Genomic DNA, 16,904 nt, shown 5'->3' on the forward strand with positions numbered 1-16,904 from the left:
ATTACAAAATCGAAAGTAAATGGATTAAATCATTACAAATAAAAGTTAAAAAACTAAATTGTTACTTGAAAGTTTAATAGCTAAATTGTCCCTACTTATGTAGGTAGCATAAGAGTCTTGTACAATTAGACTACCATGATCTTCTATGTGATGGATGAGGTGGACGATTGGAACTGTGTACTGATACATGATTTTCTTTGGAATCCAAACTCCTCAGATTTGTCAATACTTTCTACTTCAATCCGACATCAACAATTTGATTTTGTAACTACATTATTAAATTTTTTTTTTTCACCACTACTTTATATTTGTCATTGTTTTGAAGAACTACATTAGAAATTAACCCTGTTTTTTGGGCTCCCATTCTTTTATATCTCAACACCTATATTCCGCAATTCGCCCATCGGTTCTCTCGGATAAAAAATGGAGTCGGAGGTCCAAAAGCCATCAGAACTCGATATTCTCTCTCAGAGCACTGAAGATAAACCCCCGCCGAGATCGAGGCCGCCGCCGAAGCGATTTGTGAAGAATCAGATTCCCGATTCCATCCTCAAGGATCCTGCCTTGAACGCCGCCATCTCTCTCCTTCCTTCCAACTACAACTTCGAGGTTCACAAGTGCGTATGGCGCATTCTCTCCTCCGGCGCCTCCCGCATTGCCCTTCAGCTCCCCGAAGGTCTTCTCATGTACTCCCTCATCCTCTCCGATATCCTCACGACTTTCGGCAACGCCTCCGACTGCTTTGTTCTTGGCGATGTCACTTATGGCGCTTGTTGCGTCGACGACCTCTCCGCCTCCGCTCTCCACGCCGATCTCCTCATCCATTACGGCCATAGCTGCCTCGTCCCTATCGACTCCACTACCATTCCGTGCCTTTATGTTTTTGTCGACATTGCAATTGATGTGCCTCGTCTTGTTAATACTGTTCGTCTCAATGTTCATGGTCTTGATTCCACGAACTTGGTGCTTGCTGGAACAATTCAGTTCGCCTCTGCTATTAGAGCTTCGAAGATGGAGCTAGAGAGGCATGGCATCCGGGTTTTAATTCCCCAGTCCAAGCCGTTGTCGGCTGGGGAAGTTCTGGGCTGTACGGCTCCTAAAATTTCTACGTCTTCTTTCGGCAATAACGGGGAGACTGTTGCGATTTTTGTTGCCGATGGGAGGTTTCATTTGGAAGCTTTCATGATTGCGAATCCTGGAATTAGGGTTTTCCGGTATGATCCTTATGTTGGTAAGTTATTACTTGAGGAGTATGACCATGAAGGAATGAAGGCGTCTAGAAAAGGCGCGGTTCTGAAGGCGAAGGAAGCGAGAAATTGGGGTATTGTGTTGGGGACCTTAGGGAGGCAAGGAAACCCCAAAATTTTGGAGAGGTTGGAGGAGAAGATGAAGTCTAAAGGATTTGATTATACTGTTGTATTAATGTCTGAGATCAGTCCTTATAGAGTGGCTTTGTTTGAGGATTCGGTGGATGCATGGATTCAGATAGCTTGTCCTCGTCTTTCAATTGACTGGGGAGATGCTTTTGCTAAGCCTCTTCTTACTCCATTTGAGGCTGAGGTAGCTCTTGGACTTATCCCTGGTTGGTGGGAGAGAACAAGCGCAGCTAAATTGAGTTGTAATGATTGTCAGGGATGTGAATGTAACGGTGATCAAAGTGATAAGGTGGAGGCTGAAGGGGAATACCCCATGGACTATTATGCTCAGGATGGTGGTGAATGGAACTCTTCCTATGTAAAGAAGAAAGTTTCTCGCCCAGTCCGGAGAGATGTTGTGTCCTGTATCAGTGAAAAACCCGTTTCTTTACATTAGCCTCTTTCAAACAAGGTATACAAGATTGCTTAATGTTTTATGGGTTAGAAGTTCTGCTTTCTTGAGATTTTTTATTGTATATATAAGCATCTAACTTTATTTTCTATAGCTTTATTCAAATATTGATATGAAACTGCACTGCATTTTAGTTAGAAGATTGATAGATGGCAATGTTGCTTTCTGAAATCATACTGATGCTTATATCGATCATGAGTATGGATTTGCAATGTTTGCTTGCTTTAGTATGGTTGAGTTGTAGAATTTTATTTTCCTTGGATTTCTTTGGGAATGTAGTTTAACAGTTTGGATTATTAGTTATTCCAAGTTTATTGGGCAGTTAGGTGAAATTTAGCCCATCTATAGACGTGTTCTGTGGTTCAATATTGAGTGCAATACATGATTTGCTCTATTCGATATGGTATTAGAGCACTTTAGGGCTAGTACTTCATTAGAGCTGACAAAGTCAACAACTTTCTTGGATTTGCATGTCAGTCAGTGTTTCTTTATGGCGTAAGAAGTGTTTTGTTTGACAGAAAATCAAATTCTTCCGTAGATGAAATGAGTCCCTTATCTACACTTCGATAGTTCAAGAGTTGATAATGCTACAAGTTCTCATTGGAGAAAATTACTTCTATTGGAGCCGTGAATGCTAATCACTTGTTGAATAGAAAACAAAATAGGTTTCGTTGATGGATTGGCACAACATTCTGGTGAGTCCGATGCTTTGATGTGTTCATGGCTTCAAAATTAAAATATGGCGATTTCTTGGAATCTAAATTTATTTTACAAGGAAAATTTTGCAGTGGAATGTACTACAAAAGCTTCCTTGATTTGGAAAATTTTGAAAGAAATTTTTTACCTTTTTTTTCCTCCCTTTTTTCATTTGGGGGAAGCTTACAGATCTCTGTTCCTACAACAACAATCTTCTGTAAGAGCTCCACATTTATCTCCTCAAATCTTCTCTAAATATTCGTCTTTAGTTGCTGCGTGTGATTTTCAACGGTTGGAAATTGCATCTCCATAAGAGGTGCTTCGAGTATGAAGATCATTTCCCGGAACATCAGGGAACTCAATGTGAAAAGAAAAGGGGTTGTCTAAGAAGACCTTCGATAGTATAGACCATTGTTTTTTTTCCTCTCTAGCAAATAATTTTGGAAGTTGCTCTGGAAGTGGAAAAGTCGGGTGTTTCTTGAAGATGGAAGAGGAATGGTCAGTCTTTATTTTTCCTTGGTTGAAGGGGAAGCAAACTTCAATTTCCAAACTCCCAATTAAATTCTCGAGAAAAATCCATCTCCAATTTTTACTAAGCTCCAGAAGGTTATCCACGTCTGAGTGAAATTGGTTGTGTGAATCAATTGCTATTATTAGAGCTCAAGGATGGGTTGGTTTTACTATTGTTCCTAAACTTAAAAGGATGCAGGATGCTGTAAAGTCTTTTTGCTGTTTTTGAGAATGGAAGGAAGTGAAAAGTGGGAAGAAGTCTTTGAAATGCTTGGATAATATCTATTGTGCTCGGTTCAAGTTGAAATTTAGCTCCCGTTGAAGGTTTGAAAGGATTCGACGCATTTTAAAGACGCGTCACTTCATTGATTAGGCCGTTTTGAGATGACTCCAGTCAATTCCTTCCCTTGGTGCTCTCTTTCCAATCTTTTATAGACTATTCAATTCAAGTCATTGTTAAAGATGTAGTGCTTTGTTTGTTCTTTTTCTTTTGTTAGCCTATATTCTATTGCTAAGTGTTTGCATTGTACCTGATTTCATCCCTTGTTGATTATTTCTGATTCATCTCTATTATTGTATTTTGAGCATTAGTCTCATTTCATTATTTCAATGAAGAGGCTTGTTTCCGTTTAAAAAAAAAAAAAAAAAAGAAGCAAGGGCAAGGTTGTACAAAAAGCGAGTGCACAAAAAGGAGGAGGCAACCTACAAGGACCTCCAATCAAGAAAAATATATGACCTAACGAGCAATTACAAAAACTCTTTATCATCGAAGACCATATAGAAACATAAAATCTAACAGAGGACCAAACATTGCTCGAAGATCTTGCCTTTATGAATTCTTTTGCTCCTTTTTCCCCAAAGCCTCTTTTGCTCCTTTTTCCCCAAAGCCCCCACAAGGTAGCAAACACTCCTTTAGACTTTTCTTTTTCCCGAAAAGAGTGGATGGAGAAGGAACTCGTCTAACATCTTTTTGCAACCCCTATGCCTAGCCAAGCCAAGACCAAAGAATGCAACACCATGGGCCTCCCATAGTAGGTGCCTTCCCCATCACCCTGTTCAAGGTGTTAACTCTGCCATGGAGCTCCTGCTGAAGAAAGAACTTGAGATTAAATTACAAATTTGGTCCCTATGGTTTGGATAAACTTTAAATTTGATCCCTATCATTTTAAAAGTTAGAATTTCATTCGTATGATTTGATATAACCGTATAGATAGTCTTAATGGTTTTTTCTTTCTTGGAAATGGATAAAATAGTCCCAATGGTTTGATCGATATGGTTTGATAACACCTTATAAATGGTCTCAATGCTTCTATAAAACTCTCACAATTAGTCCCTATGGTATGCACTATTTAGGAGGGTTCTATCAAATCATATGGATGAATTCTAACTTTCAAACCATAGGGCTAAATTCTTAACTTTCTCTGAACCACTGTGAACCAAATTTAGCCAAAACTTAACCTTCTTGGGAATTTTCACCTTCCACAAAGAGGTTAAAACAAAATCACTCGAGGGAGAGTAATTAACCAAACAAAGGAAAGAGGATTTACCTGAAAAGCAATCAGACGGAGCAGGAAACCAGAAAAGACATTCCTTCTCCTTGGAGTACATTGAAATTCCCCCAACAAATGACAATATTGATCGTTTTTTTCGGAACCCCAAAAGAGATAAAGAAGAAGGTTGCTGATATAGAATAGTAGTCCACAAATGATTCCTCATCAGTAGAGGGGTCTATAATCCTAACTTGTTAGACTAGCTCTCAATTAGGTAATTTTTACAAAGCTAAAGACGATGATGGACAACTATATATATACCTGCCTGTTCTTGTGGAAAATGCACATTTGATGCAATATAATCTTTATCTCATTACCGTCAGGCCAAATACAATATACTTTTCGTGATGGAACTTGTGTGCATATCCTTCTCTTGTGGATTGAACTCTTCTTATTAACCTAGTGTTTTCTCTTTTTCAAAAACATCAGCAGATTCAGCACAATGTTATAGTAGCATTGTGGTTAGTCAAAGTAGTGCCTGAACTAATACTAATTTTCTTGATACAGAAGGAGAATGTTAATTTGCACGTATTGTGGCATATCCGTGCCCGTGGTTGGGAAGTGTAGTTGATTTTCACAACAGTTAAAAATGCATTGGAAAATGCTGCCATGGCTGATGGAAAGTGTTCCACCGAGAATTTTGTTCCATCTCTCAGCCAAGAGCAGTATCAAAACACGATATTGATGTTAAATGGTCGTCTATCAACTGCAAAGTTTTACACTGGCACCATAGTTGATTATAATAAGATAGGCAAGTACACATTTTCTTCTGACCTCTTCTTGATTCCTTTAGTACAATTTTTTTGTCTTTTACGCATGTTCGGGATGTTTTTATTCTATTGTCAAATCATCATATCATTTTTGTTGCACACGTTCGTGAAGCTCGAATTTCATACCGTAGAATATTCTTCTTTTGCCAAGTTTCAACATCGAAGTCGTCTTTATTTGTGCACTTTTTTTTTTTTTTTTTTTTTTTTTTTTTTTTTTTTTTGTTTCGTTCTGAATCAATTAAGTTTGGAGATGGAAGGTCGTTGGCAAGAGTAGGGAGGATCGTGAATATGAATTAGGGGATGTTTGGGGCAAGAAATTGATTATTATAGTCTTAGGTTATTATAGTTTGTTATAATAGTTTGTATTTGGGTTGTAGACTATTTTAGTTTGGGTTATAATAGTTGTGAGGTATAAACTATTTTAGTTTGAAGAAAAAAAAAGTAAATGCTTTAGCAAAGAATAAAAGGACAATGAATGTAAAATAGTAAAAAATGTAGTAAATAGTAAATACTATAGGAAATAGTGGTTTTAAAATGGTTTTGACCGTAACTAATTCGGGATTAAAAAATAGTATTAATTGTAGCAAGAAGTGATTATTATAGTTTTAGTCTTTGCCCCAAATGTCCTCTTAATGGTTACAAGACTACTTCAAATTATATTGGGACATGATTTAGCTCTTACTCCTTTGGTAACCATTTTGGTTTTGGTTTTTAGTTATATTATTTTATTTTATTTTTTAGGTAAAATACAATTTCGATCATTGACATTTGTAGTTGGTGTGTATTTGGTCAATAAAGTTTTAAAAGAGACTTTTAGTGCAACATCTCGAGTTTCGAATAAATTGAGGTTAATAATCTTAAATTGTTGGGCTTTAATTTCCTTTAGTTTTTGGATTTTGGAATTAACTTAAAACAATTGAGGAGATAATTAATTTATGTGGTTTTAAATTGATTTTTAAATATTTTTAAGGATTTAATTTGTATTAAATTGATGGATTCTCTTTAATTTTGGTTTTTGGAGTCTAAATTAAGGTAATTTGAGAAGTTAATTGATTTATTAGTTTGATTGAATCTTTAGAAATTTTGGAGATATTGTCATAAAATATTTGATTTATTTTTCTAATTAAAAAAAATTTAAGAATTGAGATATTTGAAATTAAAGGAGAGTGAAATGGGACAGAAAATCGAAAAGAAAGATAGTAGTTAGTTTTTCAGCGATAATTTCCACAAATTTATCGATTATCGAAGTTTAAATTGGTGGATTGTGCTGAAATTTTTGGTTAGTCTATTTGGGACATACAGGGTCTCGTTTTGAATGGTTGGATCGTTGTTTGGACCTTTGGTTTGTCCGTAATCGTTGTTGAATAGAATATTTAAAACTGGAAACCTCCTCTCTCTCATTCTCGCAAATCCTTCTCATGCAAGATTCTTACGACTAGCTGCTAGCTTAAATAATTTGCGTCGTCCGATAGCAACGCTCGTTGCTCGTTTATGGTTGTTGCGGTCGACATTATTGCTAGCGCCAATGCTTGGAAGATCTGGAATACCTATAAAATTTTGGTTTAAGTTTTGACTTACCCATATTGTTTTGATGTTGAAATTGAGTTTTACAGACACTCGAGGTGCTTTTCGACAAGATTAAAATTATTCGATGTCATGTTTTTTTTAAGGTTAGGGTGCTTTGTTGAGAATTTTTGGATACACACTAAATGTCGGCTTAACTTTTGTTTTAATTATGATTTTTGGAGGTTGGTGATAACTTGTAGAAATACAAGTTATTTACTGTTTTATTTAGATATTGCGTCCAAAAGAAAGGAAAGTTGCGTCAATTGTATGAAAATTGGCTAAGAAATGCGAGAATTATAAATTGTTGTCAATACACCCACTGACACCATTGCGATGGTAGAAAAGAATATTTAAGGTCTGTTTTGCAGGAAATCAAGTCACCGCATGCGTTCAAGACTCAAGATAAAAAGAACAACGCATCTACGTTGCATTGCGCCCATCATTCAGGAATGAATAGACGATCAACGCAATGACGGCGCATGCGACAATCGATCAAGAACTTTGCGATCAACGCAATCTCAACCGCATACGGTAATAAAAAACAACACTGCATGTGGGCAAACGATCGAAGATGGAAAGAGCAACGCAAATGCGGAGGATTCTGACGCGTGTACAGCTGACCGTTGTGCATTTATGACGGGATTGATTGCGTAATAGAAGGAATATTCACTCCACCATTTCCGGAACTGCCATAACAATACAGTGGGGATCACAAGTCAGAGAGTCAAAGTTTAGCCTATAAATAGCTCTGGCCATTCCACTGAAAAAATATGCTTGAATATAGAGAAAAGTGTATATATTGATCTGAGAGAGAGACTGGTTGAGCGACTAATCAGAGTAGATCCGAGAAGAATTAAGAGACAAGGCCGAGAGGTGAGTCTCCGGGCAAGAATCCTTTTGATCCCCGTCGTTGAAGCTTTGTACGAAGGTCACTTCTACCAGAGGAGCAAGCCTGAGAGGGAAACTCTTCTCTTCATTCATTCCACACGCCGACAAGCAAAACCACCGTTCAGATCTGTGTCAAGACGTTGACACTCTTTTGTATTTGTTTCTATCTCTTTTCATCACTTGTACTCATCTTCTTAACCTCTATCATTCACACCATGTATCAGACGCTTAATCGTAGTATTAAATGTTATGATCATTTCCATTATCATCTCATCTATTTTCGTTCCTCCATGTTTTACTTTCTCCATGATGTTTTCTTAATCCCTTGGATAATTAGCGATAATTGAGCAAGTAAATTAATTGGGTTAAGGAAATAATTAAGTTTAGTCAAAGCATGCTAGACGACATCTTCACTTGTGAGAGCAGAAGTGAAGAAGTCATTCCGCCTATCGAGAGATGGTTGGAAGAATGCGTTAACTAAAGCGAGAAGTAGTTCTAGAGATGGAAGCAACCTTGCTTTCATTACGTTCATCCCTGTTTCACTATAGAGATATGAGAACGCGGCCGATCACCGAGAGGCGTATGTCAAGGGAAAGTGGAACCTTAGTTACATCTTTAACGCAATTAATTAACTTGCGATATTTTTACTAGTTATCCTTTCTATTTATGATTCATCCATAAATACTTGTCATCGCATACCACGATCCTTTGTATAAACTTCATAGTCAGTCTCGAACTCAGCATCGTGTATATAATGTATCTTGTATCTTGCATCACATTAGCTTGGGTTTATTTTCATCGCAATTTATTTTATTAACGCAACTTTAGTTTATCTGCACAATTTTACTTTACTACAATTTACTTTCCTGTACACACACATTCTTTATTAATTGTAAAAACCGGTCGCATATATCACAAATGTAACACATTAACGACAACAATCCCTGTGTTCGACCTCAGATTACTCTGAGAAACTTGCATTGGAATTATACTTGGTTTCAGTGCAAGAAAACTTGTGACAACACATAGCATACTACAAGCATTCCATTAATAACGCATACATCTAGAAGTAGTATCGCATAAAATGTGAATAAGCATACGCAACATCCACACTCCATCCCCATCTTTCCAAGTCATCAAGTTTATGGCAACATGAGCTTGTATGATTCACATTCATCATTGTCCATGTCCATATTTGTCTATATGGATAAAGTTATAAATTTTGCGTTACAAGTTTATGGTGCCATTGCCGGGGACATGGACTTGTATCATGCATCATATATTGTAGTGCGTATGCCTAAAATAGAATCATCAAATTTTGCGTTACAAGTTTATGGCGCCGTTGTCGGGGATTGCTAACGGTTAGTGTTGAGTACTTTTGTAGTATGTGCAGGACAGATCTCTTTGTACTGGCTGTTTATCACGGAGAGTAGTCTGACGCTTTATGAGTACTGGAGCGATCCAAAAATTTTAAGCTGACCCAGAGATCAGGTGTATTTTTCACGCAGGAGCACATCAGAATTAGATTAAGCGCCGGAAATTCAAGACCTACGGTTGCGGAGAATACAAGGTTTGAGAAATGTGCAACACATTCTCCATACCTGGTGTGATTCTCGAAGGAAGTAGATCAAATCTTTCCCCCGTATACATTGCGAGATGAGACCAGGAGGAGAACAATGTCCGTGAAGACATTGTGCAGGCAAGCTGGATCGCCTGCGGAGGTGTGGATTGTGTTCATCATGGAAAATTATCTTCCGGTCCATATCTCAATCCTATGTTTACCTACTTTCTGAATTTATTGCTTCATGAATTTTGTCATTTATTGCTCCCTTAAACTTGCTTTCATTGCTTTATGAATGTATTTCTCATTTAATTCACTTGCGTTTATTTCCCTGTTCTCTTTATATTCCTTACTTTTCCATATTAATTGCGTTATTCTTAAAACCTGGTGAATGATTGTGTAATAAGAAGAGAATTAATACCGCAAGGTCCTTGTGACTTGCGTTGATGAAAAAAAAAATAATAATAACAAAAATAATAAAACAATCAATATCTGGTATGCATTGCGATGATGGGTGCACCTTATACCAACAAGATACATTTTGCGTTCATCCAACTCAAATGCATTGCGCTGAGGGGTGTGTTGCGCTCGTATGTGTTCTTTGCCCGTCCTTAGCAAAAATGCATTATGTTGAGGTAGTGTTGCGCTGGTAGAAATACCTGCACCCGTCCTCTAGAAATACGTTGAGTTAAGGGGTGTGTTGCGGGGATACATGCGTTGTTGCCCGTCCTCTGCAAAGATGCATATGCGTTGATGGATTCATTGCGTTAATTCTTAACCTTGCACCCATCCGAATAAAACACCAAAGAAAAAAAAAAATTCTTTTTGCAAATTGATAAGTCTAATCGCTTCAGCTTCTAAGGACATGATGAATCTGCAGTTGAAAGGACGTACGTCTCTGCAAATTCATAAATGTGAGGTGTACGGTGGCAGGCTTTTCGAGTACCTCGAAGCCTGCCACCGCAGAATTCGCATTGGGCCCATCAAGGCCCAACCTATAAATTCCGTATCCTCCGTCTTAGGATGTTTATTTGAATCTCTTTGCAACCAGAAACCCTAAATCGCCTCTGCATACCAGACTTACTTTCTTCCTAAAACCCTAAAAAAACTTTTTTCCAGCTTTCTTGCTCAGTTCATCTATGGCCGACCAACCATCTTCTTTACCCTCATCACCCTCATTAGCTCAAATCACTGCAAGAGAGGCGGCATTTCTAGCAACAAGCCGCTGTCTTGTTGCCCAACCAAAACCCATCCCTCGAGTTGCCGAAAAACTTTGACGAAAACCTTTAGCGGTCAGACCACTCCAGATTAAAGAGGGGCAGAGTTCAGAAATTACCCTACTCTCAACATTGTCCTCTGAAAGTGAAAAGAAGAGAAGGGACGATAAGGAGGTGTTTGGGAGTATACTCAGCAACATGGAGAAGGAAGGAGGACTGCTTGAAGCGGGGGTTGTGAACTAGCCACTGCCTGCGAAGGAGGAGATGGAGGAAGCATTAAGGAGAAGCGCTCTGGCAATCTTGGATCCTAAGGAAACTGCTAATGCAGAATCCTATGAGGGACCCATTAGGGTCGCTTTGGAGGAAGTGGTGGCGGAGAAGCAGCCTGAAATGACTGAAGAGAAGAAGAAGAAGAAGAAGATCAAAGAGAAGGGCTAAAGGAGATGAGGAAGCCTATCCAATCAAGAAGAAAGAAAGGAGTGAACGCAGGCGGGAGGAACTCTTGAAGAAGAGGGAAGAGAGGAGAAAGAGGGTTGAGATCCCAGAACGGGACGGAGAATCCACCTTTGTAAGGAGGAATAAGGAGGAGTTAGCGCAAATGAGAGATTCAACCCAACCCGAGGTGGAAACAACGCAAGTAAGATTGGTTGCGATTGACGATAGAGAAGATGCAGACATCACCCCCTTGACACGGCATCGCAAGGAGAATGCGCCACAAGGGTCAACAATTGACCCATTAATTTTGCAAGATGCGTTAGAAGAAAAGGAGAGGAGAAGAAAAGAGGAGGAAGAAAAGAAAGAGAAAATGTTGCGGGCACAGCTAATCATCGCAGAAGGTAGTTGAAGAAGAAAATTACAAGATGAGGAGGTGCGCTGCAACAATGAGATTCTGGTAGAAGAAGAAAGGAAAAGGCTCGAAGAGGAACAACGCATTTTGCTGGCCACCGAGCAGGTTGAAAAAGAATTTGAAGAAGAAGAGAGAGAAGAAGAAGAATAAGAAAGGAAGAAGAAAGAGGAGAAGGAGAGGAAGTATCGAGCAAACGTTCAGCGCATAAGAGAGAAGAAGGGCAAGGAACTTGCTAAACGGGAGAAGGAGGAACAACGAAAGGCAAGGGAAAGGAAACAAAGGCAAGAGTCATGCCTTGCGTTGACTAAAGAAAAGGGCAAAGTAGTTGTAGAAAGTAGCAAGCCCGCGTTGGCAAAGGGGCTTCCATCAAAGAAGAGAGAAAACGATGATATGTTGATGGAGATGGGATTTTTCCCTGCGCCAATGCCACTACCAGACCTAATTACAAGCATTGTATTGAAGCACGGATGGGAAACATTTTGCCAGTGCCCAGCCATCGTCATCCCAAAGGTAGTGAGAGACTTCTACAACGGACGACTACATGGCACCAAGGATGTGGTGACCATAAAAGGTGAAATGATTATACTTGATGAAGAGCAACCTAATGCACTGGGTAATAAAATCATTGATGATCCTACTGAAGAGCAGATGGAAGATGCGCAAACATTGACGTAACCGGGCACTAAGTGGACAGTTTCATTAAAAGGCATCAGAACTCTGGCGTCCAAGATACTGCTTCTCGAGGCACGACTTTGGGTATATTTGGTAAAACGGCGACTCATCTCGACTTCCCATGACAAAACAATTTCGAGGGATCGAGTCAGCTGCATATTGCATTGCGTGCAACATTCCAATCGATGTGGGCCAGTTGATCGCAAGACAAATTGGAGATTTTGTGGGGCACATAAGAGGTCAGTATTTCTTCCCGTGGATGGTTTCAAGCTTATGCCTATCATTGGGTGTAGGTATTGATGAAGAGCCAAGGCTAGAAGTTCATAGCCTCATAAATGTCAAGATTTTGAGGTTGCTTCTCAAAGATTCCCCACACTGCCCCGAACTCCCATTGAAGAGGTCTGTCATTGATTTAAATGCACCGCAGCAACCCAAGCCAAAGAAACAGCGCAAAGATGACAAAGGAAAGAGGAAAGTCTAAGACTCACCAATGCAAGAACCAGAACCCTTGGACCCTTTGCCTTTGATAATTCGCCCTCTAAGCCCTCCCGCACAACCTTCTTCTTCACTTCCTGAGCATTTCACCAACCTTCTCCTTGCCCCTGATTCTCCCACCGCATATCCAATAGCTCTATCCTCACCTTCATCATCATCACCACAACTTCCCTTTCCATTGCTGCATGTTGATGACCCACGCGATCTGGGTGAAGGCACTTCTGCCCAACCCCAAAACGTCGATGGCGAAACATCGCAGGCACAACCTACCATTGCCTCCTGAGCTACTGAACTAGCTGATATGCGAACCCTTCTTGCCCAACAATAAGAACTCTTCTCCCAACAGCAGGCCTTCTTCTACCAGAGAATAGATGCGATAAATGAGCGAGTAGAAGATTTACAACGCAGTGCTGCCATGACAAGGCAGGTGATGATCAATATTCAACGCAACATCTATACGATCCACCTGAACCAGAGGCAACTAGTGGAGCGTAACCATGAGTACTTCAATTTCTTGACAGCATATCTTCATGGTCCCATGGTGCCTCCACATCTCCATCAGCATCTACACTTTGAAGAAGTTCCTCGCGTACCTCACCAAAATCCTCCACCAGAACCTCCTCCTCCTCAATAACTTTACATTCTTTTATATATTGCAGTCATTCTTTTATTTATAACTGCAGTCATTATTTTCTAGGTAAAGAAGCTGATTCTTTGATTTTTTGTACATGATAAAAAAATATTTGTATTGCATTAATTGTAATTCCTTGTATACTTTGTTAATTTTTTATACAACTAAGTAACAATTCTTTCAAGTATGCGATAGCCTCTTCTTTATCATCCTTTGTCAATTTTGCGATCTTGATCTTTTCTTTTGCGTTATGCATTGCACTGCCATGATGTCTAATATGCGTACACTTAGTAACATTTCCCATACTTAGTATTTTCTCACTAACACTTAGTTAATTCATAGCTATAGCACTGTTTTACCTTTTAACTTTCAAAATTCTGCTCAAACCTTCTTTTTGAATATTTGTCTAAGTGTTTGTCTATTCTGTCCAAACAACGCAATGAGGACCTTGCGCATCTCTAAATTTGGGTGATGTGGTCATTAAGAAAATGCGTTCATTCTTTTCGGAAAAAAAAAACTCCAATATAAGCGCAAGGGAAATTCCAAAAACAATCCCAACCTGATAAGAGTTAAGTCATGAAAGGAACCTGCTCGTAGTTGGATGTTCGTATGACACCTGTGGGAGCAAGCTAAAACGAAAGTGGGTTTTCTAGAACGACGCAATATGAAAAGAGAAAAAAAATGAGAAGAAGAAAAATAAAAGAATATAAGAGACAACTCCTCTGAAATTCAAGAGTTAAAGTTGAGATTGGCACATAACCGTGGTTGGATATTCGCATGACACCCATGAGAACAAGCCAAAACGAAGAGTGTAACCATGATAAGCAGTCTCTAAATAAATGACGCAAGTTTCACCATCGCATCCAGACACATCAAGTAGTTTTTGCAAGAAGAGGTAAACATTCTTTTTAAAATGAGAAAAACATTTTTGAGCAGAAATTTGTAGTATAGAAGAATAAAGTAGGGCTTTGTTAGGAATTTTCAAGGATAGAAAGAAATTGCGATGTTAAGTAATGTGCCTAGATGGAGCATTCGGAGCAACCAATCGACGCAAAATTTAGGATAGAAATTGAACATTGTTGCCTTAGTAGAAGATATGCTTGAGGACGCTTATATCTAAATTTGGCGGTATGATAACTTGTAGAAATACAAGTTATTTATACTGTTTTATTTAGATATTGCGTCTAAAAGAAAGAAAAGTTGCGTTAATTGTATGAAAATTGGCTAAGAAATGCGAGAATTGTAAATTGTCGTCATTACACCCACTGACACCATTGCGATGGTAGAAAAGAATATTTCAAGTCTGTTTTGAAGGAAATCAAGTCACCTCATGCGTTCAAGGCTCAAGATAAAAAGAACAACGCATCTACGTCACATTGCATCCATCATTCAGGAATAAACAGATGATCAACTTAATGACGGTGCATGCGATAATCGATCAAGAGCTTTACGATCAATACAATCGAAACCGCATACGGTAATAAAAAACAACACCGCATGCGGGCAAACGATTGAAGATGGAAAGAGCAACGCAAATGCGGAGGATTCTGATGCGTGTACAACTGACCGTTGTGCATTTCTGATGGGATTGATTGCGTAACAAAAGGAATATTCACTCCACCATTTTCGAAACTGCCATAACAATACAGTGGGGACCACAAGTCAGAGAGTCAAAGTTTAGCCTATAAATAGCTCCGGCCATTCCACCGAAAAATATGCTTGAATACAGAGAAAAGTGTATATACTGATCTGAGAGAGAGACTGGTTAAGCGACTAATCAGAGTAGATCCGGGAAGAATTAAGAGACGAGGCCGAGAGGCGAGTCTTCGAGTAAGAATCCTTCTGATCCCCGTCGTTGAAGCTCTGTATGAAGGCCACTTCTACCAGAGGAGCAAGCCTAAGAGGAAAGCTCTTCTCTTCATTTATTCCACATGCCGGCAAGTAAAACCACCGTCCAGATCTGTGTCAAGACATTGATACTCTTCTGTATCTGTTTCTATCTTTTTTCATCATTTGTAATCATCTTCTTAACCTTTATCATTCACACCATGTATCAAACGCTTAATCTTAGTATTAAATGTTATGATCATTTCCATTATCATATCCTTGTCTATTTTTGTTCCTCCATGTTTCATTTTCTCCACGATGTTTTCTTAATCCTTTGGATAATTAACGATAATTGAGCAAGTAAATTAATTGGGTTAAGGAAATAATTAAGTTTAGTCAAAGCATGCTAGACGACATCTTCACCTGTGAGAGTAGAGATGAAGATGTCATTCCGCCTATCGAGAAAGGGTTGGAAGAATGCGTTAACTAAAGCGAGAAGTACTTCCAGAGATGGAAGCAACCTTGCGTTCATTACGTTCATCCCTGTTTCACCATAGAGATATGGGAACGCAGCCGATCACCGAGAGGTGTACATCAAGGGAAAGCGGAACCTTAGTTACATCTTTAACGCAATTAATAAACTTGCGATATTTTTACTAGTTATCCTTTCTATTTCTGATTCATCCATAAAGACTTGCCATCGCATACCACGATCCTTTGTATAAACTTCACAGTCAGTCTCGAACTCAACATCATGTATATCATGTATCTTGTATCTTGCATCACATTAGGTTAGGTTTATTTTCATCGCAATTTATTTTATTAAACAACTTTAGTTTATCTGCACAATTTTACTTTACCGCAATTTACTTTCCTGTACACACACATTCTTTATTAATTGTAAAAACCGGTCGCATATATCACAAATGTAACACATTAACGATACCAATCCCTGTGTTCGACCTTGGATTACTTTGAGAAACTTGCATTGGAATTATACTTTGTTTCAGTGTAAGGAAACTTGTGACAACGCATAGCATACTACAAACATTCCATTAATAACGCATACATCTAGAAGTAGTATCGTATAAAATGTGAATAAGCATACACAACATCCACATTCCATCCCCATCTTTCCAAGTCATCAAGTTTATGGCAACATGAGCTTGTATGATTCACATTCATCATTGTCCATGTTCATATTTGTCTATATGCATAAAGTTATAAATTTTGCGTTACAAGTTTATGGCGTCGTTGCCAGGGACATGGACTTGTATCATGCATCATATATCATAGTGCTTATGCTTAAAATAGAATCATCAAATTTTGCGTTACAGTTGGATTAGAAAGTCTAAAGTTGCTATCCATTAGAGTTAAAGGTTGATTTTGGTTGGTTATTGCCTTGAAGCTTCAAACTGGTTTTGGATCGAATCACATGTTGGTAAGTTGTTTGGAGACATTCGGGTTAAGTTGTGATTCGAATTCTGCCCTAAGTGTTGGATTCAATTTTGGTTTATGTTTTTGGATTTATTCAGGATTTAAGATTTTGCGATGTTGAATTGCTAGCTATTTGGACTTAATTCTAAGGTAAGTAATCTTACTACTGAAACCATCTTTGTGTCGGGCGGTACATTAGGATATTTTTAGAGAGAATATATGAACAAAATGATAATTCTGCTTGAGGCATGTTATGCGAATGTGCATGATCTAGAATTTTATGAAATATTTTATTAGGATGAATAAGTATGGACTAAGTTTTATATGATATGTTACAAGGATGTATGAGCATGATGATATATTTCCATGATTCTGGGACTCTAATTTTATTGCATGATATTTATGTCAGT

The 16,904-nt window shown here is 38.5% G+C and overlaps 1 protein-coding gene across 1 annotated transcript; it reads left to right on the forward strand.

The window, feature by feature from the left end:
• The first annotated feature begins 336 nt into the window (after nucleotides 1–336).
• LOC120078323 (diphthamide synthesis DPH2 family protein) lies at nucleotides 337–5,452 on the forward strand. Its single transcript, XM_039032562.2, has 2 exons — nucleotides 337–1,827; nucleotides 5,091–5,452. Exon 1 carries the CDS (start codon nucleotides 424–426, stop codon nucleotides 1,810–1,812), a length of 1,389 nt encoding a protein of 462 aa, XP_038888490.1. The 5' UTR covers nucleotides 337–423; the 3' UTR covers nucleotides 1,813–1,827; nucleotides 5,091–5,452.
• Nucleotides 5,453–16,904: the final 11,452 nt, after the last annotated feature.

Source organism: Benincasa hispida, chromosome 5 (assembly GCF_027475165.1).
Source record: "Benincasa hispida cultivar pf3 chromosome 5, pf3_genome.v1.1, whole genome shotgun sequence".
In the NCBI taxonomy this organism is placed as follows: domain Eukaryota; kingdom Viridiplantae; phylum Streptophyta; class Magnoliopsida; order Cucurbitales; family Cucurbitaceae; genus Benincasa; species Benincasa hispida.

What these genes read in the sequence shown, in the direction of transcription:
- LOC120078323 (XM_039032562.2), top strand. Translation starts at nt 424, where the DNA reads ATGGAGTCGGAGGTCCAAAAGCCATCAGAACTCGATATTCTCTCTCAG.